Source organism: Apodemus sylvaticus, chromosome 3 (assembly GCF_947179515.1).
Source record: "Apodemus sylvaticus chromosome 3, mApoSyl1.1, whole genome shotgun sequence".
In the NCBI taxonomy this organism is placed as follows: Eukaryota; Metazoa; Chordata; class Mammalia; order Rodentia; family Muridae; genus Apodemus; species Apodemus sylvaticus.
Window position 1 is genome coordinate 165,755,795 of NC_067474.1, and position 27,599 is coordinate 165,783,393.

A 27,599-nucleotide genomic window follows, 5' to 3' on the forward strand; every position below is an offset into this window, starting at 1 on the left:
AAAGTTCCAGGTAAAGACATTTTAACATAAATTGTATCTTTTACTCTTGGTCTCATTTAAATAAAGGGTAGAGTTTAGCTTTTATTTTTTTAATATTTTGTTCCTTTTTAGGCAGGCTAGTTTTACCTAGTTGGACTGGTTTCTCTGATGTGGATGGGAAGGTTATATCCACCCACACTAATACTAGTGAGAACATGTTTGCCTCTGTCACGCGGGAGTCTCGTTAGGCTTGTGTTTGTCTTGCTCCTTGCATGGCTCCCCAGTCTAGGCCACCCTCAAGTGGTTTTATCCATTTCTTTGTAGAGCTCTAGGAGGTTGGTAGGTGTTTGTATTCTGTTGCTGTGAAGAGACACCATGACCATGGAAACTATTTGTTGTTGTTTTTATGATTTATTTATTTTATGTATATGAGTTTTCTATATGCATGTACACCTGCATGCCAAATGAGGGCATCAGATCCTGGCCTGCGGGACCTAGTTATTCAGGGAGCCAAGGGGAACCCATGCCTGAAAGAGAGAAATGGGCAGGAAAGACAGAGCGAGGCCAAGCAAAAAGGAGTGTCTTGTCAAAGCCTCTTTAATGAAAAGCAAGTGTTCCTTTTGAACACTTCATAAAAGGAAGTAGGAGGGACTGAGGGGGATGCTAAAAGCACAGAGAAGGAGGAAAGGTCATCCTGGACGGATGCAGGCTGTGGCATCCAGCAGCTTTTCTGGAATGCTGGTTCAGCCAGGATAAGAACCAGTTGATCAGCCTTGTGTGAAGAAGGGTGTGGTTCTTCTGTAAACCTAAAGGTCTGTGGAATCTCAAGGTGAGAGCTGTTGAAGATCTGATTTTCCACAGTTTGGTCTCCCACAAGCCTTGTATGTGGTGACTGGGAATAGAACTCAGGACCTCTGACAGAGCAGACAGTGCTCTTAACTGCTGAGCTACTTCTCCAGTCTCTACCATGGCACCTCTTACAAAGGAGAACATTGAATTGGTGCTGGCATGCAGTTTGAGAGGTTTAGTCCATTCTTGTCATGGTGGGAGGCATGGCAGTACTCATATTAAACCTCCACATTAGGTAAGTTGTGACAGAGTCTCATGTAGCCCTGGGTAGCCTTGATGGAAATTTAAGTATAGCCTTGGGGATGACCTTGACAGCCTCCTGATCCTCCTACCAACACTTTCCAAGTACTTTGAGTATAGGTGTACATCACTTCGCCAGACTTTGCAGTCATTTCCTCCTGGTCTTTCTTATATAATAAGTTATTAAGATACAATTCAAATTCTATGCAATCTACTCATTTAAAATGTGCAGTTTGGCTGGGCAGTGGTGGCGCACTCCTGTAATACTAGCACTCTGGGAGGCAGAGGCAGGCGGATTTCTGAGTTCGCAGCCAGCCTGGTCTATAGAGTGAGTTCCAGGACAACAACAACAAAAAAAAGTGCAGTTTGGAGATGGAGAGATGTCTGAGCAGTTAAGAGCACTGGCTGCTCTTCCCAGAGGTCCTGAGTTCAATTCCTAGCAACCACATGGTGGCTCACAACCATCTGTAATGGGATCTGATACCCTCTTCTGGTGTGTCTGAAGACAGCTACAGCATACTCCTATGCATAAAATAAGTAATTCTTTAAAAAAAAAATGCAGTTTGAGCCAGGTGGATGGTGGCACATACCTTTCATACCAGCATTCAATAGACAGAAGGATCTCTGAGTTCCAGGACAGCCAGGGCTACATAGAGACACCCTGTCTTGAATCAAAACAAAACAAAAAGATGGTGCAGTTTGCATCTGATATATTTAGGATTCAGGCGACTATTGCCACTATCAACTTTAGAGCATTTTTGTCACCCCATAAAGGAGCCCTGGCTTGCCGAGTTGTGGTGGCACATGCCTGTAATCCCAGCACTCTGGGAAGCAGAGGCAGGTGTATTTCTGAGTTCAAGGCCAGTCTGGTCTACAGAGTGAGTTCCAGGACAGCCAGGGCTATACAGTGAAACCCTGTATCGAAAAAACCAAAAAAAAAAAAAAAAAAAAAAAAAAGGAGGAGCCCTGGCTCCATTAACTGTCACTCTCTGTGCTCCCAGCTCCTTCAGTCCTGAACCACTCACTGCTTTCTGTCACTGTGGATTTGTCTGTTGAGATCACTTCAGGCCGGTTTGCTTGTATAATAATCAGCTGTTTGAACTAGTTTCTTTCACTGAGAATACTGTCAAGTGTCTTCCATGTCATAGTATTACCCATTCCTACATAGTAAATGTTGTCTTAACAGAGCACCTTTCCAAAACAGCATACCACAGCTCTGATAAGGAGTGACTCCCAAGGTTACCCAGAGAATCTGTTTTCAGCACATTGTTTTGACTTGTGTTTTTATTCTTTATTTTGTTTCTCTTTGCGTATTCTTCTTTATTAACACTTATAGGCTGCCCTGCCCTTCCCAGAGCTTTTCAACTGAAATTTAAGAGTTTTGTTTTGTTTTGTTTTTAAGAATTGTATTTATGCATGCTTTCACACACATGTGTACACAAGTGCCCTTGTGCATCAGTGGAGGTCAGAGAACAACTTCAAAAGTCAGTTCTCTCCTACTGCATGGGTCCTGCGAATCAGACTCAGGCTGTCCGGTGCCTATGAACTATGCCATCAGCCAAGTGCGACGTGGAACTTTTAAGTTTATCATCATCATTTTCATTTTATTAGGTATTTATTGTTGGTCAACTATCTGACTTTAATTGTTATCAAATTTTTAGGCTCATTGATTTCTTTTTTGTTTGCTTGTTTTGCTTTTCAAAACAGAGTTACTCTGTGTAGCCCTGACAGGCTGGCCTGGAACTCAGAAATCCACCTGCCTCTGCTTCCCAGAGTGCTGGGATTACAGGCATGTGCCTCCTGAGTGCTGGAATTAATGGTGTAACTCTATTGCCCAGTTGCTCATTGATTACTTTCTTACATGCTAGACAAAAGTTTGTTTATTGAATGAGCAAATTTAATCTTAATAGTTCTTTAAAGTGTGGTGTCACCTATAAATTAATAAACAATCAATCATTTAACCTTGGTGTAGGTAGAATAGAGGCTGGAATCTTACTCCCATAATACCTGATGGGTTAGTCCTGCCTCTGTCCTATCTCAAGTGCGGAGGCTCCCTGAGGTGGGAGGATAACCAGGAGGTTGAGGCCCACAATGTGTGCCCTTCCCCTTCCATCAGGCTCTGCTGAGGAAAGAGCCTGAGTCAGCAACTCTTGTTACTGTAGCTTCCTGAGCTGCTCCACAGCCCCCCAGCCTCTCTCACTGGCCTCCCAGCCTGGAGTGCTCTGGCTAGGCTGCAGTCTTCTCTGGGAGGATCTCTGCCCTTTCCCTGACTTGACTGTAGGCTTTTTAGAGGACTGCTAATGTCTCCTGCTGCATGATCCTGATTCCGTGTTCTTGGGATGTGGATCCAGTTAACCAAACGTTTTAGGAAGATAAATGACCATGTCTCTCCAGTTGGCCTCTAACTCTTCTGCTTCTGCCTCCCAGACACCAAGAGCTACTGCTGGTCTAGCCAGGCAGAAGTGTGTATGTCTAGTTGCACTTACTTACTTGCTGATTGCCAACTCGGACTGTGAGGCAGCTCTGTTGCTAAGGCTCAGCACTAGTACTTTTGCTGGAGAGTGCCGCTCCACACAGAGGCTTTCTTCATCCTTCTTAGCAGAGGAAAGTTTCTGCAGCTTGTCCCTGGTGACTGAGGTGTGCAGACTGAAGAGCAGCCATCCAGCTTTCCAAACTCTGAGCCTCCTTGTGTTACTGTGTGAGCACTTTGGGTGTTTGTTGTTGTTGTTCCGTAATCCTATTGTTTTTTTGTTTGTTTTGTTTTTTGGATTTGTTTTTTCAAGACAGCGTTTCTCTGTGTAGCCCTGGCTATCCTGGAACTCACTCTGTAGATCAGGCTGGACTCGAACTCAGAGATCTGCCTGCCTCTGCCTCCCAGAGTGCTGGGATTACAGGCGTGCGCCGCCACCGCCTGGCAGTCACTGAATTCTTATGAGCCCTCCTCCCCTAAGCAGCTATTGGCTATTGTTCTGTGGCTAAACTCATACAGGAAAGCAGGAAGAAAGACTTGTTTCTATGAAAATTAAAATACACACACACAGACACACACACACACACGTATATGTTAAATGTGTAAATGATAACCTACTCAGAAGTTCAAGTGAAGGTCTGTGCTGTGCACATCCAGCTGTCAGCTGACTGGAAACGAAGGCCGCCTACATCCCTGTGCTCCTTGAGCCAGGTCAGTGCAGTGGCTGCTTTAAGGGCTTTGTCCCGGGAAGCTCTTCATTCCCATAATGCTTCCTGTGAGCTGCCCACGCCCTCCTTTCTACTCAGATGTTCTTCATTGAATATCTTTTAGAATCAGGGAGAATGAGAGACATTTATGCAGCTGTCTTCCAAAATAGGTTCTCTCTTCCTTTCTGCAGCTGGGAAAATAATAATTTAAGTAAGATGATTCTCCTGTGTCTCAGAGCCAGGGAGTTTCTGGGAAGCACAGAGCTTAATCTTGAGCCAGGGATCCCTCTGGTGCTGAGTCTTCAACACCAGTCCTCACCTGCACCTTGGCCCCAGGCTTGTCTCCAAATGGGCAAATGGTTTAACTCCGTCAAAACTTGAAGAGGGTTCTTAGTCAGGGTTTCTATTCCTGCACAAACATCATGACCAAGAAGCAAGTTGGGGAGGAAAGGGTTTATTGAGCTTATACTTCCACATTGCAGTTCATCACTAAAGGAAGTCAGGACTAGAACTCAAGCAGGTCAGGAAGCAGGAGCTGATGCAGAAGCCATGGAGGGATGTTTCTTACTGGCTTGCTTCCTCTGGCTTACTCAGCCTGCTCTCTTATAGAACCCAAGAGCACCAGTCCAAAGGTAGTACCACCCACAAGGGGCCCTCCCTACTTGATCACTAATTGAGAAAATGCCCCACAGCTGGGGCACTTCCCCGACTAAAGCTCCTTTCTCTGTGATAACTCCAGCCTGTGTCAAGTTGACACACAAAACTAGCCAGTACACTGTGACTTTTCTTTTCTTTTTTTCCTATTTTTTCCTTTTTTTTAAAGATTTATTTATTTCATTTACATGAATACACTGTAGCTGTCATCAGACACACCAGAAGAGAGCATCAGATACCATTATAGATGGTTGTGAGCTACCACGTGGTTGCTGGGAATTGAACTCAGGACCTCTAGAAGAGCAGTCAACGTGTTCTTAACTGCTCAGTCATCTCTACTGTAGTAGTTCTGGCTGGTCTTGAACTCACAGAGATCCACCTGCCTCTGCCTTCCAAATGCTAGGCGTATAGTTGTACATCACACACCTTTTGTCAAATGCTAGGCTTATATTTATAAGTGTAGCTTTTTTACATGTATTTTATGTATTAAATAATACATATAATAAAATAATAATACATAAAAAAATATATATATCATATATCATACTTTGTACTCAGTACTCGATTACTAATGTTGGAGTTATGAATGAATCTATTAATTATAGTTATGGAGAGGAAGACATTTTGACAAGGTCTTTTTTTTTTAACATATGTTAGTAAAGTTCATGCAGCAGGCTGGTGAGATAGCTCAGCAGGTAGACTAACTGCTGCCAACCACCCAAGCTTAGTCTGGTCACAGAAGCCATACGGTAGGCGAAGGCGGGCACTGCCCACTGCAAGTTGTCTTCTGACCTGCATGTGTGTACTCTGTATACACAGAACACCTACACATGAAGAATTTTTAAATACTTTTTTTAAAAAAAAGTATACAAAGAATTATAAGATCCAAATCCTGTTTTTCCTCTTCTAAGTTATTTTGGTTGTTTCTTGCTGTGTATATAGCATATTTTGGATAGCAGAAGACTCTAATCTTACATTGTTCTTAATAGACTATACTTATTAAACATTTGGCTTGAAAGCAGTCTGACTGAGGCTCTTCTACAGTCACTCTTATGACTGTAATTGTAAAAGGTGCTTTGGTCTGGTAGAAACTGCCAGGCACACTGCCATTTGATCCAAAAAGGTCACGGGAAGAGGGACATTTAAATTACATTATAAATTACAGTTGAAGAACAATATTTTGATGTGTGAGACCAGAGATGTCAGAGCAGGGAGATGTAATTCATGGATTCATTATAGAACGGAGGTGCCGGACAGCTGAGCCTTGCCAAAAAGAAAATGTATTTGCGACATCACACAGGCAGATATGGCAGCTCCTATGAGAAGCCAGAGCAGAAACTGGAAACCCTGTGGTAGGAAAGGAGTTTATGCTAATGAGGATGCTAGAGGCCCAGATGTTTAATGACTGCTATAATGTAAATGAGGTGTTCTGACACTGTGCACATTTTCAATCTTACTTAAATTAAGACCGCGTCTTTGCTCTGTAAAATAACATACTTTATAACCAGGCATTAAGGCTGGTTCTCTCACCTCTGTGTCCAGTGCACAGAGTTGCTGAAATTTGAGAATTGTAGAGGCAGGAGAGTTGAGGCTTGAGACAAGATTTCTATGCATGGCAGCTTTAAGGAAGGGTATAATTTAATGTTTATGGCAGTCCATGAGAAGTTCAATCATGAGTTAATTAAACTGTAGGCAGTCATTAAGTATTATTTATTCTTTTGAGAGGCTTGCCAGTAAAGCACTTACATATATTAAATTATAGAAAGTAATAAGCAAGGGGTGATTTGTCGGGTAGCGTAAGAGGCGCACATTGAACCTAGGCAATTAGGCAGAAATGTGTTTTTCTTCTTGTGGCATGATCCTTTCTCTCTGCTAATCAGGAAGGGTCGGGCTGTAACGAGCCTTTGAACAGTCTGAGCCCTGGATCTGAAATAGTACTGCCAGCGAGGAAACCACTGTCGGGTTTCTAACTATTTTACACCTCAGGTATCTGATGCTTTGTGTCTCATGTAAAGCTTCCCATGGTTTCAGGGAACAGGGCTTCAGGCAGAGTGCTGGCCCTGTGCTCTTTGACAAGTGGAATGTCCAATTCGTGGTTTGCAGTGGAGCTGGCCACAGAAGTCTAACCCTAGGGCTAGAGACATGGTTCAGAAGAACACCTAACTTCTCTTGGTAGAGGACCCCACTTCCTTTCCTAGCATCCACTCGGCAGCTCACAACCATCTGTCACTCCAGTTCTAAGGAATCCAGTACCCTCCACAATCATACCTACAATTATGTCGTTGGTGGTGGCTTTTGTTTGTTTGTCTTTTCAGAAGCTAGATGGTAGTGATGCATGCCTTTGGGAGGCAAAGGCAGGCAGATCTCTAAGGTCCAGGTGGTCTATACAGTGCGTTCCAGGGCAGCCAGGACTACATGGAGAAACCCTATCTTAAAAAACAAACAGACATACAAACAAAAAGGAGGCTGGAGAGATGGCTCATAGATTAAGAGCACTGGGAACTTCTTCTAGAGGACTGGGGTTCGATTCCCAGCACCCACATGGCAGTTTACAACTGTAATTCTAGGGGATTCAACACCCTCACAGACATACATGCAGGCAAATACCAAAGGCGCATAACATAAATCCAAAAAAAAGGAGTTTTGACCTTGCCATGGATCCTGTCCCTCTTTGCAAAGCTGCAGAAAGCATTCGACAGAGTCCTTGGCAGGTTCTGGTTCAGCTGCAGGAAGGGAGGTACCAGTTTCATCCTTGGCTCTGTGGTTCAGATCAACAGATCAACAGTTACTTTTCTTGTTTTTGTTTTTTGTTTGTTTGTTTGTTTTTGTTTTGTTTTGTTTTTTTGGTTTTTCGAGACAGGGTTTCTCTGTGTAGCCCTGACTGTCTTGGAACTCACTCTGTAGATTAGGCTGGCTTCAAACTCCGCCTTCCTCTGCCTCCCAAGTGCTGGGATTAAAGGCATGTGCCACCATCACCTGGCAGCAGTTACTTTTCTTAAAGAGTAGAAACAAACCAACTGTTTCCCAGAAGCCGCTGCTGTTTCTAAGCAGGGAAGACTCTGCCCTGTGCTTGCCGTCTGTCTCCCACTGTGTGTCTTGGAGGCTGGTATGTAGAGTTGCCCAGCTCGCCCTTGTAGATTAGTGCAGACAAATGACCTGCTTGTCCAGTGCGCTCTGCTTGTCTGAGTGGGAAATGTGGTGGCACTAACCCATGAGAAGTTTCTGTGTGCTCTATGACAAAGGTGTGCCACGGGGAAGGACAGGACACATCGTGGCCAAAGCCTGTGAGGTGCCGTCCAGGGCCACAGGACACTTGGCTAGAAACAAGAACCTGATGGAGCTGTTTGAAAGCTGGTGGGTTCATGAAGGGTCCCCACTTTGTTTCCAGATCTCCATTTTTAGATCCTGGTTCACTGGTTGAAAACATGCAAGAGCTCATGCTGCCCACCTTGGCTGCCCCCATGGTTATGAGTTTGCATGTGTTTCCCTGAGTGACATCTGTTTAGTGGGTGACAGCTGTCAGTCAGTGCTTCTCCACTCACCTGCTGTCAAAGATCCAAGACTGAGCCATGTGGTTAGTTTTTGCAGTGTTGTTTTCAGTAGTTTTAAAATACACAGTTCTCTGTGCTTCCCATTTTAAAAAAAAAATGCATTTAATCCCAGATTTTATCTGCCTAGTCCGGTACAGATGGACAGAAAGGTTTAATTGTCAGTTCTCCTGCTCGGTTGCCTTTCCATGACCACAGAGCGAGGCTGTAGATAGTGGAGGTTTCCATTGTCTCATTACTGTTTCTTCCCAGCTTTCTCTTGGGACCTTTCACCTCAGTAACAGCTTGAGGCTTGCACAGCGTATCCTCAGTGGAGACCTGGAGGCACGAGACTTGACTGAGCAGTGAAGAGGACTTGCTACTCTTGCCTAGGACTGGGATTTTTTTTTCCCAGCACCCATATCATGTGTCAGTGCCTTTTCCAGGCCTCTTCAAGAACCTTCTTGCACCTGGTGTACACACACACACACACACACACACACACACACAGAATAAAATAATCACAATTAAAAGGAACAATATCTATGTTGCGTTTACTTCAAACCAAGGCAGTGAGATATTTAGGTAATGGTGCTTGTTATCAGGCATTAAAGGAAAATATTTTTTTTTTAAGGTTTATTTTATGTATGTGATTACACTGTAGCTGTCTTCAGATGCCACAGAAAAGGGCATCAGATCCCATTACAGATGGTTGTGAGCCACCATGTGGTTGCTGGGAATTGAACTCAGGACCTCTTGAAGAGCAGCCAATGCTCTTAACCTCTGAGCCATCTCTGCAGCCCAAAGGAAAATGATTTTAATAACCATTTTTAGAGATTGAAAGAAGATATTTGGGTTAAATTTACCAACTCTGACTGACATGAGGAATGTGTGGGGTGCACATTTTAGCTCCTCCTCTAGTTAGCTTACTTGTTCTTGGTGGGTCAGGCAAAACAGGTAGGCTCCAGCTCTCAGTAGCCTGGGGTCTGAGTGCATGGGCTCCACTTTACACCATGGTTAGCCTCTGTTCCCTCTGCCTGCTCTGTTGTTCATAACTGTGTCCATCTGAGAACCTAAAAGAGGGTCTGGTAGAGGTGAGTAAAAATGAATCCACATTGACGGGATGAGGAGGTTCTGCCCTCCAGGCCTTCCCCAGCGTGTTTTAGAGATAGCCTAACCTCTTATGGAGTTCCAAAGGCTGTAGCATTTGTAGACTATTACAGCTGTAACTTTGGCTTGACATGATTACAGTTGCATGTTCTCCCTCCAGCCCCCAGTCCATCGTTCTACTGTGAGTTTCCTGCTGTTCAGAACTAGAAGTGCACTCGAGCCCTATCAGTCTGTGGAGGCAGACAGGATGCTGTAGGGTTCCTAGGCCTCCTCTGCTACAGAATGAGCTGTAAGCTGTGTGGAGCCCTGCCCTAGATAGGGTCTCACTGTGTAGCCCTGGCTGTCCTAGAACTCACTTTGTAAACTGGCCTCAAACTTAGACATACACCTGCCTTTCTGCCTGCCAAGTGTGCCTCCAAGCCTGGTCCTGAGCCCTACCCCCACCCCACTTCCACCCCCAACCCCACCCTATTTTTTGAGACAGGGTATCTCTGCATAGTCCTGACCATCTTTGAACTCACTCTTGTAGATCAGACTGGCCACAGACTTACAGAGATATGCCTGCCTCTGCCTCTTGAGTGCTGGGATTAAATGAAACACTTGTTATAAAGTCCTGTTTTTAGCATTTTGAGGCAGGGATTGTAGAAGTTGGGCTTCCTCAGGAACTCTGTGGAGCACTAGGACTCACACCGGTCACTGCCCCTGTAGGAGGTGGAAGTTCAGTTCTTAACAGGTTTGTGAAGAGCAGAAGGTATTTATAACCTGAGGTTTTCACTCCTTTTTCTTTTGTTTAAAGCTGTATCACATTGGGCTGTGTGATGCTTAGCAGCCAAGTATCTCTGCTCTTGCAGAGGTCGGGTTCCGCTCTCAGCACCCACGTGGTGCAGTGCCAGCATATCCAACATATCTTCTAGTCTCCATTCCAGCAAACACTCATACCCGAAAAAGGAAATAAATCTTTAAAATTAGTTTTGGTGTTTTGTAACATCTAAATTGTATTGCTATACATAAAGTATGACTTTTTTTAATTATATGAAAAATTCCAAAAAGAAACATGTCGTAGATAGCATGCAACTTTCTAACAGTATATTGTTACACTATTCTATTAGTGGTTATTAGTCTCTAAGTGTATTTTTATTTAAGTTGACTGTAGAGAAACACCTGGTTTGCGTAGGTCCCCCACTCCATTTCAGGTGGCCACTGAGAGTCTTGGAAGCTTCTCCCATGGATAAGGGACAGTGATGCTTTTCTTTCTCTCTTTCTTCGCCCCTCTCCTTTGGCTTTATGATACAGCATTTCTCTGTGTAGCTTCAACTGTCCTGCAACTCTCTGTAGACCAGGCTAGCCTCATACTTAGACATCCTGACCCTAGTAGGAGATGTAAGCATGTGGGTGCTGAGAACTGGACCCCATCCTCTGCAAGAGCAGAGATGCTTAGGCACTGAGCATCTCCCATATCTTCAGTTCCAGCCCAGTGTGATACAGAGTGGGAGTGCTGGAACTGAAGGTGTGCACTACCACCCGCCATGCCCTGAGCTTTCTCACATAGGAGTCCTAGCAACTGTGTGTGACTGATTGTTAAATTAAGATGGTATCCCTCAGTGGCAGGATGGCTCAGCGGTTAAGAGCGTATGTTGCTTTTGCAGAAGATTCAGGTCTGCTGGGCAGAGATGGCACATGCCTTTAATCCCTACTCTTGGGAGGCAGAGGCAGGTGGATTTCTGAGTTCGAGGCCAGCCTGGTCTACAGAGTGAGTTCTAGGATAGCCAGGGCTACAGAGAAACCCTGTCTCCAAAAAACAAAAACAACAAAAAAGGAAGGTTCAAGTCTGACTCTTAGTATCCATGTCAGGCATCTTTCAATCACCTGTAACTCCAGCTCCAAGGGACCTGCGTTTTACAGGTTTCTGAACTTATGTGCCTGCACACACAGACTTACATGCAGGGATACACATACATAGAATTGAAATAAATTTGGTTTTTTCAAGGTCATAATAGTGATGATAATAATAATAATAATAATAATAATAATAATAATAATAATAATGATAGTAATAATAATAGAAGGTGGAGGTCCCTCTAGCAAGATTTTCTGTGCTTTCCAGATGTATGTTTGTTTCAGAAAAGAATTGGGTAGTTGTTCTTAAGAATTAATTGAGCTTAGGTTGGTAGAAGCCAGAATATGTTAAGAGGCTAGGCTGCCAATAGGTCAGTTGCTTGTTGAACATTGGAACTGGAGAGCAGAGGAGACTCAGGCTGCCATCACGGTTGCTTCGGGTATCATGTGGTCTGAAGCACGTCCAGATGGAGGCATATACGCAGGGGTGTGGGGAGGTGTCTCTTCTTCTAGCACCCTACACAAAAGTCAGCTGAGGGTCTTACGCAAGCAGCAGTGGCAAACCACCAGCCACATGTCCAGTAGCCACTCATATTTCTCCAACTGTAGCCTAAAGCTCTGTCTAGTTCTCCCAGAGGCAGACAGGATTAATGACATTCGATATCAGCTCACTTCTAGACCAGGCTGTATGTTCTTAGAAGCAATTTCCTGTGTACTATAATAGAGTTCTCATGAAATTTCATGAACTGCAGTATTACATGGCTTTGTTTATAACCTCACCAGTCTTCAGTCTAGAAAATGATAAAAGTGGAGCCGAGCCAGGCCTGGTGCCACATGCCTGTAGTCTTGAGTCCCAGCACTCAGGAGGCAGAGGCAGGTGCTTCCTCTCTTGTGACTTTCCCTTCTGAGCAACCATCTCTGAGCCCAGTTCCTGTATGTGTGTACATGGAAAAGCCAGAAGTTGGCATTTTGTGTTGTCCTTAATCATTATCCACTTTCTTTTCTTTTTATTTATTTACTTTATATATTCGAGTACACTGTAGCTGTCTTCAGACATACCAGTAGAGGGCACCAGATCCCATTACAGATGGTTGTGAGCCACCATGTGGGAGCTGGGAGTTGAACTCAAGAAGACTGGAAGAGTAGTCAGTGCTTTTAACCGCTGAACCATGTCTCCAGCCCCCTCTTTACCCTTTTAAATTTTTTTTTTTTTTTTTTTTTTTTACTTATACTCCTGGGTATATGTCTATGTGCCCTCAGGGCTTGGGGCATTGGATCCCCTGGAACTAGCATTACAGGCAGTTGTGAGCCACCTGATTGCTTGGTACTGACTGATTCAGACCTCAGGGAGAGCAGTGTGAGCTAGCGCCTCCCCACAATAATTTTTGAGATTGACTCTCACTGAACCTGGAACTTACCAGTCCAGCAAGACTTACTCTTACGAGTTATTTGCTCATAAATGCTGGCTGGGATTTTTATGCAATCAGATCCTCTCCATGGCTCATAGTTTTCCATGCTGCCTTATCATTATCCCACACACTAGAATAACTGCTTATAAAATATTATTAATTTCTTGCCCTGAGGTTTTTTATTAGAAGTTTCAATTTTATCATCATGATTTAAATTATCACTAAAATATGCTTTTTAAATTGAATAGGCATATAAATTTTCCTTCTGTTCATTTTCATTTCATTAAAAGTCCTCATGTATTAGAGAACCTGGCAAACAGTCCCTTGTTTTAGGCTGAGTATGAACATCTGACTTTATTTTTGTCTTTTTGTGCATCTGAAAGAAGGCAGGCTGCAGAAGACTGGATGGTAAAGCTCAGTCAATGGAGGTAAACAGGCTTCCACTTGGGTGGAGTCTGCCGAGGGACAGGACTTGAAGGCCTTTATTCTTTTAATTAAACAAGTATGTCTCCAGGTATCTTAAGCTGTGATAGGAAGAAAGACAGATTTCAGCCAAGGTTTTAGAGGTACTGCAGGTAGAAGGTGGAGATTTCAGCATGAGGATCCTTCTGCCCAGTGGCTCTCATCACCATCTGAAAGGAAAGGTGGACTGTAGAAGCCTGGCAGAGTGCCCTGTGGGGCAGGGGAGGTCAGATCCTTGGCTGCAGCAGCCTGCAGCCTGGTGCAGCCACCTGTGGGTGTGTGCTTCCATAGAAAAGGTGGCTACTCTGAAGGGCCAGCTGCTTCATTCAGAGCTGCAGGTACACAATTATGTCTTTTGAAAGTCTATATTTTGGACCCTTTTAATACTTTTTAGCAAATTACTTCACTAAAAAGACTAGAAAACAATCTAGTCTGTCCTTGGCCTGTTTTGGAAAGAATGGACTAAGAGCCTCGCGCAGGAGGCAGAGACAGGCTGAGAGACCCTGTCTCAAAGAATCAAAGCAAACTGCCAGGCTATGTGGTGGCGCACTCCTTTAATCCCAGCACTTGGGAGGCAGAGGCAGGCAGATTTCTGAGTTCAAGGCCAGCCTGGTCTACAGAGTGAGTTCCAGGACAGCCAGGGCTACACAGAGAAACCCTGTCTCAAAAAACAAAAACAAAAACAAAAAAATCAAAGCAAACGAGTGGAGCAGGAGCAGGAGGCTTCGCTGAGTTTGAGTCTTGACTCCCACTCATGGTGAGCGTCTGTACTCTTCTTTCCAGGGCTTGTGGTTTCCTAGCTTGTGAGATGGTGTGGCAGTCATTCTTACATCTTTTCTTACAGGATTAGTGAAGGCACTGCGTGCCCATGTGTGTGTGTGTGTGCTGAGCACTCTGCCAGGCCATGTGTTCTACAAATGTTGACTGTAGATGGGGTTTGGGGTGTGTCTGTGTATGTGTCTGTGTGAGAGCGTGCATGTTTGGTTTTGTGTTTGGCTTGTCAAGGCAGGGTTTCTCTGTGTAGCCCTGGCTGTCCTGGAATTCTCTCTGTAGACCAGGCTGGCCTTGACCTCAGACCTCAGGCTGCTGCCTCTGCCTTTTGAGTGCTGGGATTAAAGACATGCACCCGTGTACCCCACCCCACCCCACCAAGCCTTAATGTTGTTCTTAGTGCCAGAATGGTCTCTGCTTTACTTGTCCCCTTCCTTGTGCAAATCCGTTTTCTATTACTATAGCAAATATCTGAGCTAAATCAAAAAGGTTGGTTTATTTTGCCCATGACTTCACAGGTTTTAATATGTGGTTGCTCAGCCGGTTACCTTTTGTGCGTGTATTTAAGGAAACATGTTAAGTCGTAACATGTGTGGGAACAAACCTACCCTGTATAGTTCCTCCCTGTACAGGTCCTCCCCCTCGAAGTTCTAACACTTCCCAGTGGCATCATGCTGGGAGCTGAACCCTCCATACTTGTACCATAAAGGGACAGTCCCAATAACAGGGATGGGGATTGCTGCGTGGGGAGGACAGTGGATCGGGTGGCAGCAGATTACCACAAGGTATGGTTCCTCTAAAAGAATATAGGGAGAGAGAGAATAGGAAGGTGTGGGACTTGTAATCATTGATTTGCCCCATGTCTGTGTGGCACGGTTAATTAACTAAGGTCATTGTTGTCTCAGCTACATGAAAGCAGCTATGATGCCGGCAAAGCCCTGCAGCGCCTGGTGAAGAAGCCTGTGCCCAAGCTGATCGAAAAGTGCTGGACAGAGGACGAAGTGGTGAGCATCGGCGTGTGCCTTGTGTTCTGGGCCTTTGGGAAGGTTCTTCTCATATGCACCCTCCCTGCTCCCCGCAGGAAGGGGCCCATTCAGAAGACAGACTGTTCATGGTAAAAGGGAACAGCTATGCTGAGAAGAGCCCTTGCTATACAAGCAGGAGGACCTGAGTTCAAATCCCTAGTGCCTTTTTTTTTTAAAGCTGAGTGTGATTGCTTGTGCATCTGTGACTCTCGAGTCGTGAGGAGTTGTGATGGAAGGGTTGTGTGCTGCTGTCTGCCAGCCTTTCTCTAAGTTCAGCGAGACCCTGTCTCAAAGGAACAAAACAGCAGAACACCCTGTGTCCTCTGCTGAATCTGAGAGGTACCTGTAATGTGTCACACACCAGGGAAAACCTGCAAGAAAAACTTTATTTTAATATCATTAGGATCCGTAGGTGATGGGGACATTTTCTCTGAGTTTAACAGTTACTCCTAAACAAGGTTGGTGTGATTTTGGTTTTGGTGCAGGATAGTGTGTGATACTTCCCTATTAACCATGTCCTAACCATGTCAAAAACCAGAACCTGGAATAGTTTGTTGGTGACTTGAATTTAGTACCTCAGGCTGAAGGCACTGACCACTAAAGGAGATGGGGAGGGAAAGGAGCCCACAAACATAGATGTACAACCCCGAGTTCACATCCCACAGAGCTCATGGAGCTATGTTGCTGCCAGTGACTCTGAGAGGTGTTGCTGTAGATAGTTCACAGGTTTCCATGCCTTTGCAGTACCACAGTGACTGCCTGACATTTGCCCTTGAGGTCAAATGCAAGTGAAATACAGAGTTGGTGGAAAGTTCCTCAATTCCATTTTAAAGCATGCTGAGGAAAAGTATTTAAAAGTGCTTTCTGTGATACTGTTCACTTTCATGCAACAGTATTTACGGCAGGTCTACTGTGTGCTAGGTCCTATGCTAGGAGCATTGTTAAGAGCATGATATTTCTTAGAGTCCTAAGAGGAAGACCCTCTGAGTTCAGTATGTGCTAGTAGTGGGAAATGCCCAGGAAACAAGAATAGGCTAAGATGGAGCAGCGGGGCGGGCGGGGCACTGCCTTAAAGAGCTGGGGGTGGGGGCAGGAAGACCTTTGGGGAGGGAGAAAAGTCTAGGCACTTACGTGAAACCTGAATGGTATGTGCAAGAAATAGGGTGGTGGCCGGGACACAGTGAGGAGAGAACAGGGAGGAGGGTGGTGGCTGGGACACTGTGAAGAGAGGGCAGAGGGAGGAGGGGAGGAAGTGGTCCCAGGGGCAGGACACGTGTCTCCAAGTGGGGAACTGTGGTTGACATGTTGGCATTTACTCCACAAACACATTTTTCTGGTTAGTGGGCATTAGGGTAAGGCCCATGTGCAGAGAAGGCAGAGCCCCAGGGATTTTATGTTCAGGTGATGGCTAAAGCAAAAGACAAAAAGTTGAGCTGTTCTGAGAGGTCATGCTGGGACACCTTCACCATAAACCTATTTTTTATAGGAAGGAGCTAGAATTCCAATTGGTACGATTTTCAATTCTGAAAAAGCCTTTGTTGAGAAAGATACAGGGGAGGAAAGGACAGAGCAGCTGTGTAACTAGATTGAGATATCCCTCTGCCTTGGCCTGTCACAGGGCATCATGCCTGTGCGAGTGTAGTAATGGCCTTGTATCCATCCATTCCTGCAGCCTGAGCAGCTGCATCTCTCCTGACCCACCGTCCTCCCCTACCCCCCCACCCCTCCTCCTCTGGTTGCTGCTCTGAGCCTGCTCTCTCCCTCCTGCCCCTCCTCCCACCGCTCTAGCCCTGATTCCCCTGTCTTTCTGGCATGACCTCTCATTCCCTGTGGAATGTTTAGAGTACACAACTGAGCCTTCTTTTCTGCTTTTCTAAAAGACAGAGGGACGGGTGAATTCCTTTTCTGTAGCTCCTCTAATGCTGGCTCTGCTGCTGCAGAAGGGTGGGGATTGAGGGAGGAGCCTTGGGCATCAGAAAGAATCCAGCTTTGTTTTGAGAAACAAAACAGGGTCCCCAAAGTGGTGGACGCTCCACGTGTGGGACAATGACCCTTACCTGTGGAGCACACATTGGTTTGGCTCATTTTTGTCATGTTTGCTTCTTGTTTGAGAAATAGTTTGGTAGTCACCCAGACTTGCAGAGCTCAGTGACATAATGGTTCCCTTGTTTGTGAAAGCTAAGCTTGCCTTCTGAAGCCTCAAATCTGGAAGGTGACACAATGCATGATTGATAGTTGGAGGAAGCTTCTGATGTGCTGCATCAAGTCTGAGTGGCTAGCAATGGCAACAAGGTGGTCCTTCTTTCCTTTGCCACCTTGGCTTCCCCTGTAGTGATGGCATCCGCTGTGGTGAAGGCCCCATCTCTTTGGTTCACCACATTTTCTCTGGTGAGTTCCTCCCTGGGAATGATGGGGATAAGCCACAGTGTTTCCAAGCTGACACAGGTGCATATGCCTCACTCCCTCTGACTCTGCTGTCTTGGTGTGCTGTGCACTTGGAACATTCTGGTTAGTTTTACTCTGCTGTCTCCAGCATGCTAATTTGATCATAAACTCAGTAGCTATCTCATGTACTTAAGTGACTGCCACAAAATTGTTGCAAATGCTGAGGTCAGAGTTCCCTGCTGGGACAGAAAGGTGACCTGCATTTCCTTACTTTGCCAAGCAACTGTTCCGTGAAGAATCCAGCTTCTCCCCTCTTAGTGTAGACCATTTGTTCTAAACCTTGGATCCAGGCCTCTCTGGAGGCTATATATCAGATATTTACAATATGATTCATAACAGTAGCAGAATTACAGTTAGGAAGTAGCAATGAAATTTTATGGTTGGGAGTCACCACAACCTGAGGAAGTGTATTAAAAGGTCACAGCGTTAGGAAGGTGAGGATTGCTGGCGTAGACCCTGACAGTATCTTAAAGATGAGCTCAGTCGTCTGCCTGCTCAGGTCTTATGTCCCATCTGTAGCTGAGACTGACCCTGATCCCCATTCTCCTGCCTTCACCTTCCAGGTGCTAGGATTACAGACACATTTTTCTCTTTTTAAAAGTTTTGATTTTTAGATTTGTTGTTGTTTTGAATAAAACTTAAACATAAGCAAGTGAATGCTTTTGAAGGTGAGAGACCTCCTAGAGACCTCAGAAGGCCCTGGAGCTGGAGCCAGCTTGATGTTGGGAGGCGATGGCTCCCTCTGCAGGAGCAGCAGGTGTCCCAGCCAGCAGGCTCCGTCCAGCGCTGACCATCTCTAGTTGGAGTTGACTATATTCCTGCTTTATAAACTTGTTAGGGGTGAGCACTTACTGATGGTGAGGGTAAAGTCTCCCAGCAATGAGCTTGCAGACTGTTGTTTGCAGAGACTGTCTGCTGTAACTAAAGTTCATCTTGAGGCCAGCATTTTAAAATGTGGAATGATTGGTCGATTTTTTGTTTGTTTGGTTTTTTGTTTTTTTGAGACAGGGTTTCTCTGTATAGTCCTGGCTGTCCTAGAACTCACTCTGTAGATCATGCTGGCCTCGAACCCAGAAATCCCCCTGCCTCTGCTTCCCAGAGTGCTGGGATTACAGGTGTGTGCCACCACCGCCTGGTGATTGTTCAATATTTATGAAGTGATGTAAGAACTTTTACATGCTTCCCAAAATTGACCTTAAATTTTAGACTTTTATAGCCGGCTTAGCGGTATACATCTTTAATCCCAGCACTTGGGTGGCAGAGGTAGGCTGGTCCCTGTGTTTGAGAGTTCTAGGACACTCAGAAGCAGTGCAGCCCTGTCTTGGGGTTGGGAGCAGGTGGATTTGACTTTTTGGAGAAGTCTTCAGGCTCTTATTCATGAGCAGCAGCAGCATGGCAGCCTCTCCTAGAGACAGTGGGATGCCTTCCCCTGTGTCATAGTCCCTCTCCTCTTCTGTGGAGAAGTGAAGCGAAGTCGGGACTGATGGAAGCAAGCCTGCGGCTGTAAAATCACTCTCACTCTAGTGCTTAGTCAGGGATACTTCTGCTGTGATGAAACACCCTGTCCCAGAGTGACAGGATTTATTTTGCTTATAATTCCACATCATTGTTGATCATTGAAGGAAGTCAGGACAAGAACTCAAACTGGCAGGAACCAGAAGGCAGGGGCTGATGCAGAGCCTGAGGAGGGGTGCTGTGTTTTTTTTTTTTTTTTTGCTTGCATAGCCTGTGTTCTTACAGAACCCAGGACTATCATCCCGTGGCCACATCCACAATGGGCTGGACCCTCCCACATTAATCACTAATTAAGAAATTATAGAAGTTTTTCTATAGCCCTATTTTTTTATGGAGGCATTTTCTCAATTGAAGTTCTCTCTTCTCTGATGACTCTAACTTGTGTCAAGTTGACATAAATCTAGCCACCACAGTTGGGAGTGGTGACATATACCATTATCCCAGCATTTGGAAGGCAGACACAGGTGGACCTCTGAGTTTGAGCCTAGTCTGGTCTCCAAAGGAGTTCCAGAACAGCCAGGGCCACACACAGATCCTGTCTTAAAAACCCAAAAAATAAAACTAGCCAGCACAACTAATTTTTGCCAATTTTTGAACTAGATACTACAAACAAATTCTGCATTCATAGAGCAATTACAAGAATCACCCTGGTAACTCAGCTAATGGCATGTCTCAGGTTAGATGGACTTGGTCAGATCAGAGAGGTGCTTCAGGAAAGAGTGTAAACTCATGGTTCTTCCCGTATCCTACAGGATGGCCAGAACAGATAGATAGATATCTGGGTACTGTCTGTGAGGGTTAAATTGATGATTTACCAATCTCATACACCTTTTTCTAAAAGAACCATTTCTTTTCAAGAAATCATCCAAACTGATGGAAATTATGAAGAGATGAAAAAAAAAGGAAATTAAAACAAATCAGTATGTTAAAATAACACAAGACTGGAGAGATGGCACTGGCTGCTTGTTCTTCCAGAGGTCATGAGTTCAATTCCCAGCCACCATGTGGTGGCTCACAACCATCTGTAAAGGGATCTGATGCCCTCTCTGGTGTGTCTGAAGACAGCTACAGTGTACTTACATACATAAAATAAATAAATTTTAAAAGTAACACAAATCCTAGGTTACTAAGTTTTTAATTAAACATGATAAACACATTTAGATATAATTCAGAGGCCACAGTCTGAACTGCACAGAGTCAGAGCAAGACAAAGTCTCCCTTCCCTGCTTCTGCAGTTACTAATTCAGTCTGTCTGCAAGTGCAAGCCCCTGGGGCTGTGCTGCTCTTGTTGTGAGGGGATTCCATTGCTGCTTGCTGCTGTGCTTCTAATTAGCATTCAGCTGTTGATTAAGGAAATACTGGGATGCTAATTGAATCTTTGTTAAAATTCTAGGCCTGCATTTCCCTGTGGAGCTGGGCTGGCTTGTAGGGCTGTAGGGTTGGGCGCCCTGCCCCCGCCTGTCTGTGCACTCTTGCTCCCTGCTCCGGGGCTGCATTTGTGTTGTGTTTTGTTTTCTTGCTGGCTTTCAGCAAAATGTGCCATTCAAGGTGAAGGTTTTGTGGTTTACAATATTACAGCAGGGCGATTCCGCTCATCTTGGGTAACTATAGCTTTTATTGTGAAATATGCTTCCCATTAAATATTTTATATCAGTTTTGTTATAATTCATTGAGGTGAACCATCTAGTCAAAAGATTTTTTTTTAACCAAATCACACTAGTGACAGATTAGTCATGTATGTGGGTTAATTCACAGGTTGATAAGCTTGAAAATGTCTAACTCTTCTTGCTGTGTAAAACTTAGTTATCATAGATACACATCAACAGCCTCCTTTCGAAATTGACAGGACACAGCAAACTAACTTTGAGTGTTTGTAGTGCAGTGAGCAGTGCAGCTGGCCAAGCAGTTACCTAATTACAGAATCCAAACCCTGGGGTCTCCCCCAGCCGCACCTCAGGGGCTTTGTTATGTCCTTTGCTAGTCTACTGGAGAAAACATTTTTTTCATCGTTCATTCTTTTCAGCCAGGCATCCTCAGGATGTGCCAGAAGATCGAGCTGCTTAGGGGGCAGAAATACAATGAATCTTACTTACTGTTTGTGTGGCAGCTGAAGAAAATGTAATCCACAGCAGAATCAGAGTCAACATCCAAGAAACAGCGGAGGTGGGCTGGGGGTGGGGTGGGAGGGCAGAGGAGGGACAGCACACTGCAGAGGAATAGCTAGTATATACAGGATCCCAGAGTCCTGGTGTTAGCCTTAGGTCCACAGCATAGGGGAAGGCTGAGGTGAGACTGGGATGGGCGTTTCCTTAGTTGTGGATGATCCACAGTCATCTGAGTGATGCTGGTGACTGGCGTTGTCTTGACACCCTTAAGATGAACCTATTGCTTTTATTATTTTAAATATATGCCATTCTCCTAGGTTAGAACATTTTTAGAACCTACTCATTGACTCTTTTTATGTAAATACATGTTTTATAACATTGTAGTTTAAATTATATGCTCAGAGTTGTGTGCATGTAAATTGAGTCTTACAGTATTGAATTCTCCAGTTTGGTTTGGTTTTTTGAAATTAGGTCATGCTGTGTAACTCCCAGTGACTATGAACTCAGCAGTCTTCTTGCCTCAGCCTTCTAAACATGGAATTTCAACTTGTGTGACCAAGCCTGACTTGAAATTCTGACTGCAGGGTTATTGGGGTTTATTTTGGTTTTGTTTGGGTTGTTGGTTGGTTCGGTTTTTTGGTTTGTTTGGTTTTGTTTTGTTTGATACAGGGTCTTACTCTGAAGCTCTGGCTAGCCTGGAACTCAAAGAAGCTGGACAGAAACCCTGTCCTCTGTCTCATGAGTGCTGAGATTAAAGACAAACATGCATCATCATGCCCAGCCAGTTTTTTAAAACATAGCTTGCAGGTGTGTGCACCTGCAGACGGGTGTCAGGAGACGCCAGAGGCAGATGGTCGCCTGGAGCTGGAGTTACTGTTAGCTCTAAGCACCATGTGAGTGCCGAGTGCCGGGAACTGAAACCTGGTCCTTGAGAACAAACAAGTGTTCTTGTCCACTGAGCCACCTAGAACAAAACTTTAAGCTGAAAAATATCATCCTTCCTATGGAGACTCTGAAGTAATTTAAAACACATGTGTGTCTTGCTTGGTCATGTTTATCATCACATGATATCTGCTTAAGGGGTAGAAGAATGACCCTCTCTGTGCTAAGTACCCTACCCTTCATCCATTGGTTCTTTTGTTTTGTTTTTTTCTTGAGACAGGGTTTCTCTGTGTAGCCCTGGCTATCCTGGAACTCACTCTGTAGACCAGGCTGGCCTTGAACTCAGAAATCCGCCTGCCTCTGCCTCCCAGAGTGCTGGGATTACAGGCATGCACCACCACCGCCCGGCTTCCTTCCTCTGTTTTAAAAACTGAATGCATACTATTCCTCCATCTGTTCCCTTTTCATACATTTTGTTTTGTTTTGTTTTGTTTTGTTTTGTTTTGTTTTGTTTGGACATGGTCACATTGTTTCTCAGACCCATCTAGAGTTGGCAGTCTTCTTGCTTTAGACTTCTCTCAAGTCCAGTGTGGTATTACAGGTGCCTTTACGTTGATTGTGTTCCTAATGATCAGCTTAAGTTCTGGGCTATAAGAGTAGGAAACAGAGGCTGGAGAGATGACTCAGCGGTTAAAAGCATTGACTGCTCTTCTGAAGGTCCTGAGTTCAAATCCCAGCAACCATATGGTGGCTCATAACCACCTGTAATAAGATCTGATGCCCTTTTCTGGAGTGTCTAAAGACAGCTACCGGGTATATAAATCTTTCTAAAAAAAAAAAAAATTAAGAGGGAAAAATAGAAAAACACAACACCTCTTTGGCCACACTATAGCAAGGGTGCTTGGAAATAATGAAGCCATGCATATTTAAGGGAAGACTGCAGCCTCATCGGAGATTTTAGCGGCAAAGACCTTCTTCTAGTGCTTGTAAATGCTTCTCAAGGATTTAAAAAATATCTCCTTACAGCTTGTTAAACAGTAGAATCGTTTTATAAACTAACTGACAGAAATGACTGCCTTCCACCATCTTTCTGTACACGTAATTGTTCACGAGCACGTGTCCGTGGGTGTGGGTGCATGCATGTGTTCGTGCTTATGTGTGTGTGTCTGTGTGGGTGTTCACAACCACGTGTCTCTGTGTGTTGGGGTGTGTGTGAGTGCATATATATGTGCATGTGTCTGTGGGAGAGTGTGGGTGCTTGCGTGTGTTCATGTTTGTGTGTGTGTGTCTATGCTTGTGTATTGTGTTTGGACCTTGGAGCTAGGTAGAGCAGAGCAGAGGTGGGGAAAGAACCCACAGTGGACATGAGTATGCCCTGGATTGATTGTTCCTTGTAATTCAGGATAATCATTGTAGTCAGAGATTACTTTTCATTGAGTGTTTTTTCATTTTTGCTTAAGAGGGACAATGGGGATATCTTCAGCTTGAAAGAGTCATAAATATTAGGGCAGTGGGCTGTTGAAACCACATTTTCCATCTTGTTTTCAAGGACATTTTTAAAAAATGGAGCTAGCATACACTTCTCAGCGCTCAATCATCTTTCTCTGTTCTTTTAAAAAAATGAGAGCAAGACACGAGGGGGCTTGAGAAATTGCATGTAGTTCTTCCTTAGACAAAGTGGATATTTTATAAATGAAGAGGATGGAAACCTTTTCTTCTTCAGTTTCTTAGCAACAGAACAGTCATTTTTAATGTGTCTTCTTGGAACATTCTGTGTATATCAAGATCAGAGCCTTTTCATGATGAGCCATACTAGACTGCTTACTGGGATTCAGTGTTGAGAGAAAGGAAAGAAAGGAGGTAGAAACCAGGAGCTGTGCCTGAGGATGGAACTCATTCAGAGCCAGCACCTGCCCTGTAATCCCTCTGTCTGATCTCCAAGGCCTCTCCTGTAGAGGTAGTAGTCGTCAGGGTAGCCCTACTGCCAGGGTGTGGAAGGGTTTATTTGGTTTTCATTTGGACTTACTGATTGAAGTCTAGCCAGGCAACTTTGGTTTCTATAGTGAGACTATAGCAGAGTAAAATAGGCAAATATGCCTGCCCTCATGGGGTTGACATTGCACAGAACGCAGTAATTAATACCAATGGCAAGTAGTAACTCAGTAAAATAAGGAAAAGCATAGGAAAGCAACATGCATTGTGGCAGCACACTGACCTCTGCTTAAGGTAGCCCTGAAATGTCATTCTTGAGTGAAGATATACGAAACATTTGAGAGCCACCTCTGCAGATATATAGGAAAAGAACATTCTGGACTAAAGAAACAGTACAGTGGTCCCCTCATCCTTGTGAGAGACCCTGTCCAGTGTGGGGTGCTTTACTGGAGCACAAAGGAGGCTGTCTGGTCTAGGCTTGCTGTGTGTTTAAACCGTTGTCACTGCTATAATGGTGTGGTCATCTGGGCATCTGCTCACTGGACAAGGAACTCTTGAGTGTCGTTGGGCCTTGGCTTGGAAGGGAAAACTCCCCTTCTAGTGAGTGCCCCAGAGTGGTTGTACCAGGAGAGCCTGGGAAAGGGAGAAGCAGGCAGGCTGTGGGCATCCTGAAGCTCATGCCTGCTCCTCTGAATTCCGTTCCATGCTGTAACTGAGCGAATGGGTGTGCCTGTGAGCAGGTCTGCTCCTCCTGCCCCACCCCTCCCTGTGTGTGTGTGTCTCTGTGGTTTCTGTTTTGAGTCAACCTCTCCTCACTCTACCAGCTCAGTGGGCGGTGTCTGAAGCATTGTGATTTTATAACCAGAGTGGCAATGTTTACTGTGCTACCTGTGTTTACCCCAAATTCCACATTCCTGCAAGAAGCTGAGTATCCAGACATAAGAAAAATACCTGAGAAGGAAATGGTGTGACCTGTTCCTGCCTCAGAACAGCTATTACTGGGAGGTTAAGGAAGAGGTAAACTTGAAGCAATTTAGGATTATCAAGCCAGTACTCTGAATTTTATCACCTACTGGGAAAGACAGTATTTAAATAGGAACTTTCTCCATTGGTTCCAGTGTTAGCTTTGAAAGTCTGCACAGGAAAAGGATCTCTGTGATACTGTTATTTGACAGAGTCTGCTAGTTTCTGTGTCCACTGACTTTTGTTGTAGTTGTCTGTTTATGGCGGCGGTTCACTATGTAGCTAGCCATGGCTGGCCTAGAACTCACTATGTGGACAAGGCTAGCTCAAACTCAAAGATTTCTCCCTGCCTCTGCCTCTGCCTCTAGAGTTCTTTGTAATATTAATTTTTTCAAACGCCTATTTTAAATGATGGTTCTTAATGCTTTGAGCTCTTTTTTAGCCCACCACCCACCAGAGGTAGTGGGAAAGGAAGGTTAGGGCGGGAATAGACCTTTTTAGAAAGGTTCTTTGGAGCAACTCCCATCTATTTTGTTTGGAAATCAGCAGTTCAGTTCACAGGTCTGCAGTGGGAGCTCAATCCACTCACAAATTCTTCACAGATAGACCAGCAGTCCAGTTCAGTAGAGTCGGGACAGCAACCAGGAATCAGCAGAGTTGACATGACCTAGCAGAGACAGCCAGGCCTCAGCCTCAGTGAAGATGTGAGACCCACAAGCGTTGAACAGCTAGCTGTACCAGCAAGCCAGGCTCCGCCTCCATCACTGTCCATCAAGTCCTATTTATACACCCCCAGACATCACGTGTCCTCGACATGCCTTGCCTCCGCACGTACATCCATCTGCTAGAATCCGTAGAAGGTTTTTGGTGCGTTTCCTTCTATGGAGTCCTGACAAATGCAGCTCAAAGCAATGTAAGATGGACCAATACATGTGTGTCATTAGCAAAGAATCGTTCATCATGTGTCCTTTCATGTGCTTGCTTTAGGGAAACATCCTTTCACCTGTGTCTGATACAGAGGAGCTTAATGTGTGGATGATTCATTTCCCTTATTTGAAAGGAACATTTCTTTCATCCTTCCTTAAGCCTGGAAGGGAATTTTTTTTTTCTTTTCTGCTCTTAGCAGATTAGATCTTATTGCATGGGCCACAGTGTCCGCCTATCTGCCCTCTGAGCACCCTGGGAGAAGGCTGGTGTCCTGTTATTCTGTGGTCTGTGATTCCTCCAGAGTAAGACACTTGTCTCCCCACTCAGTTGTTTCCTTTTTATTCTTTGGCCACTCTTCTGTTGTGTCCTATAGTCCTCTGTCTTGTGGAACCGCCTCTGTGGGTGTGCGATTGCTTAAAGCACAAAAAGTAAAAGTCAAATAGCCCTGATTTCTGGGGGAATCCATCAATGCTGTGGACGATTTTAAATGAGTGTTGCCCCCTCTCTCAGGACCTGTACTAATTCAACAGTTAGGCCCTTTCCAAGTATATAGAAAGGAAATGCCATTGAAGAGACAGTCATTAAATGGCTGTCAGTACAAGGTTTCTGGCAGACTGGACAACCTCAACCGAAGGGAGTGATTCTGTAAGGACACAAGTCAGAATGTGGGAATTTGCCAGGCAGTGGTGGCACACGCCTTTAATCCCAGCATTTGGCAGGCAAAAGCAGACTGATTTCTGAGTTCGAGGCCAACCTGGAGTCTACAGGGTGAGTTCCAGGACAGCCAGGGCTACACAGAGAACCCCTGTCTCGAAAAACTAAAACAAACAAACAAAAAAAGAATGTGGGAAGTTCCTTCCCTGGAGGTTAGCACAGAGGAAGATGCAATGCTGGGACAAGCTCAGGAGCCCTCACTGGTTCTGTAAAACTAATCTAGAGTATGATGAGTCTAGTTGATATAGACAGTGTTTGCTCAATACTCCAGAGAATTTCTATGTCCCCCTTCAAGTGGTACAGAGTAAAATAAAACTTAAAAAATATCTCCGCATATAAAAAACCAGTCAGGTGATCTAGGCCAGCATGGGCTACCTAGTGAGAGACTGAGACTGTCTCTAAAGAAAGCAGCAAAGCATTTGCACCAGGGAGCAGGGAGATTCCACAACCTTCTGTGCATAGCCAGCCAGGAGCAAGTGATCTCCCAGCAGGTTTTCACTTTTGAGTGCAGATGTGAGATCTCCCCCTTCTCTCTGGAGGGGACCAGATAGGAGCACACAGGGCCTAAGATTAGTGGAGCAGCTGGAACAGAAGTCTTCTGCCACCATTTGCACCAGGGAGCCGAGAGACTCCACAGCCTTCTGTGCATAGCCCTCCAGGAGAGAGAGATCTCCCAGCAGTGCTTTCACTTTTGAGCTCAGAGGAGTAAGGACACAGGCTTACAGGCCCACAGGAGGAACAAACTCCAGCCTGAGACTACAATACCAACTAGCACCAGATGGTGAAAGGCAAGCACAAGAACCCTACCAACAGAAACCAAGGCCACAGCCCAGCTGTGGAGGGAGGGGCAGGCGGATTTCTGAGTTCAAGGCCAGCCTGGTCTACAGAGTGAGTTCCAGGACAGCCAGGGCTATACAGAGAAATCCTGTCTCGAAAAAAACCAAATCCAAAAAAAAAGGAGAGCCAGAGCCAGGCGGTGGTGGGTGGTGGTGCAAGCCTTTAATCCCAGCACTTAGGAGGCAGAGACAGGCTGATTTCTGAGTTTGAGGCCAGCCTGGTCTACAAAGTGAGTTTCAG

General features: G+C 44.9%; 1 protein-coding gene across 11 annotated transcripts in view; it reads left to right on the top strand.

Moving 5' to 3' along the window:
• The window catches only part of Rere (arginine-glutamic acid dipeptide repeats), a 332,839-nt gene that overhangs the window by 235,777 nt on the left and 69,463 nt on the right, over positions 1-27,599 (top strand). For all 11 annotated transcript variants that reach the window (XM_052178233.1, XM_052178237.1, XM_052178236.1 and 8 more), the window contains one exon: positions 14,920-15,018. In XM_052178233.1, the coding sequence (XP_052034193.1) occupies positions 14,920-15,018 (99 nt within the window). The remainder of the gene's footprint in view (positions 1-14,919; positions 15,019-27,599) is intronic.